The sequence below is a fragment of the Frankliniella occidentalis genome, unplaced genomic scaffold (assembly GCF_000697945.3).
Source record: "Frankliniella occidentalis isolate FOCC.00 unplaced genomic scaffold, Focc_3.1 Scaffold85, whole genome shotgun sequence".
Classification (NCBI taxonomy): domain Eukaryota; kingdom Metazoa; phylum Arthropoda; class Insecta; order Thysanoptera; family Thripidae; genus Frankliniella; species Frankliniella occidentalis.
The window spans coordinates 686,013-686,527 of NW_026267214.1; the positions used below are offsets into that span (position 1 = coordinate 686,013).

Genomic DNA, 515 nt, shown 5'->3' on the forward strand with positions numbered 1-515 from the left:
CCCCTGTTAGCCTTGTCAGTATCGCGGCCTGCTTTGAGGTCCCGGCGGACGGCTGCTTACTTGGTGGCGGTGGAGAGGCACAGGGCGTTGGGCAGCACGAGGTTGGACTTGAGCGCGGCGGCGTGCCACTGGTTGAACAGCGTGAAGGGGTTGCCGTCGGGCAGCTCGATCTTGGACAGCCCGGACTCCTCGCGCGCCGCGGCCGCCTTCAGGATGGCGATCTTGTCCTCCGGCTTGGTGCCGTTGACGCCGTTGGTGTGCGGCGCCACGCCGTGCTGAGCGATACCGTTCTGGAAACAAGTAAGTCAATAATCTCAGGTTTTGATATTGGTCTACCAATGCCGGACACAGTCAGTCCGTTAGGTTAGGACCGCTTGGGCGTTCGGCACCCGCTCGTTTTGCCTCTAACGAATCTCGGTGGGAATAGATTAATCGAGGCGGGTCATTACTCACTCACTCGGCCGGCCAGTGAGTTGGCATGAGGAGGAATGCCTCCCCGGGCGTAAGTACCGGAC

At 61.0% G+C, this 515-nt stretch overlaps 1 protein-coding gene across 1 annotated transcript in view; it reads right to left on the bottom strand.

The window, feature by feature from the left end:
* Positions 1-515, bottom strand: part of LOC113217690 (pyridoxine/pyridoxamine 5'-phosphate oxidase-like) — a 22,099-nt gene that overhangs the window by 17,425 nt on the left and 4,159 nt on the right. Inside the window, exon 2 of the mRNA XM_026437704.2 lies at positions 61-290. Within this exon, the coding sequence (XP_026293489.2) occupies positions 61-290 (230 nt within the window). The remainder of the gene's footprint in view (positions 1-60; positions 291-515) is intronic.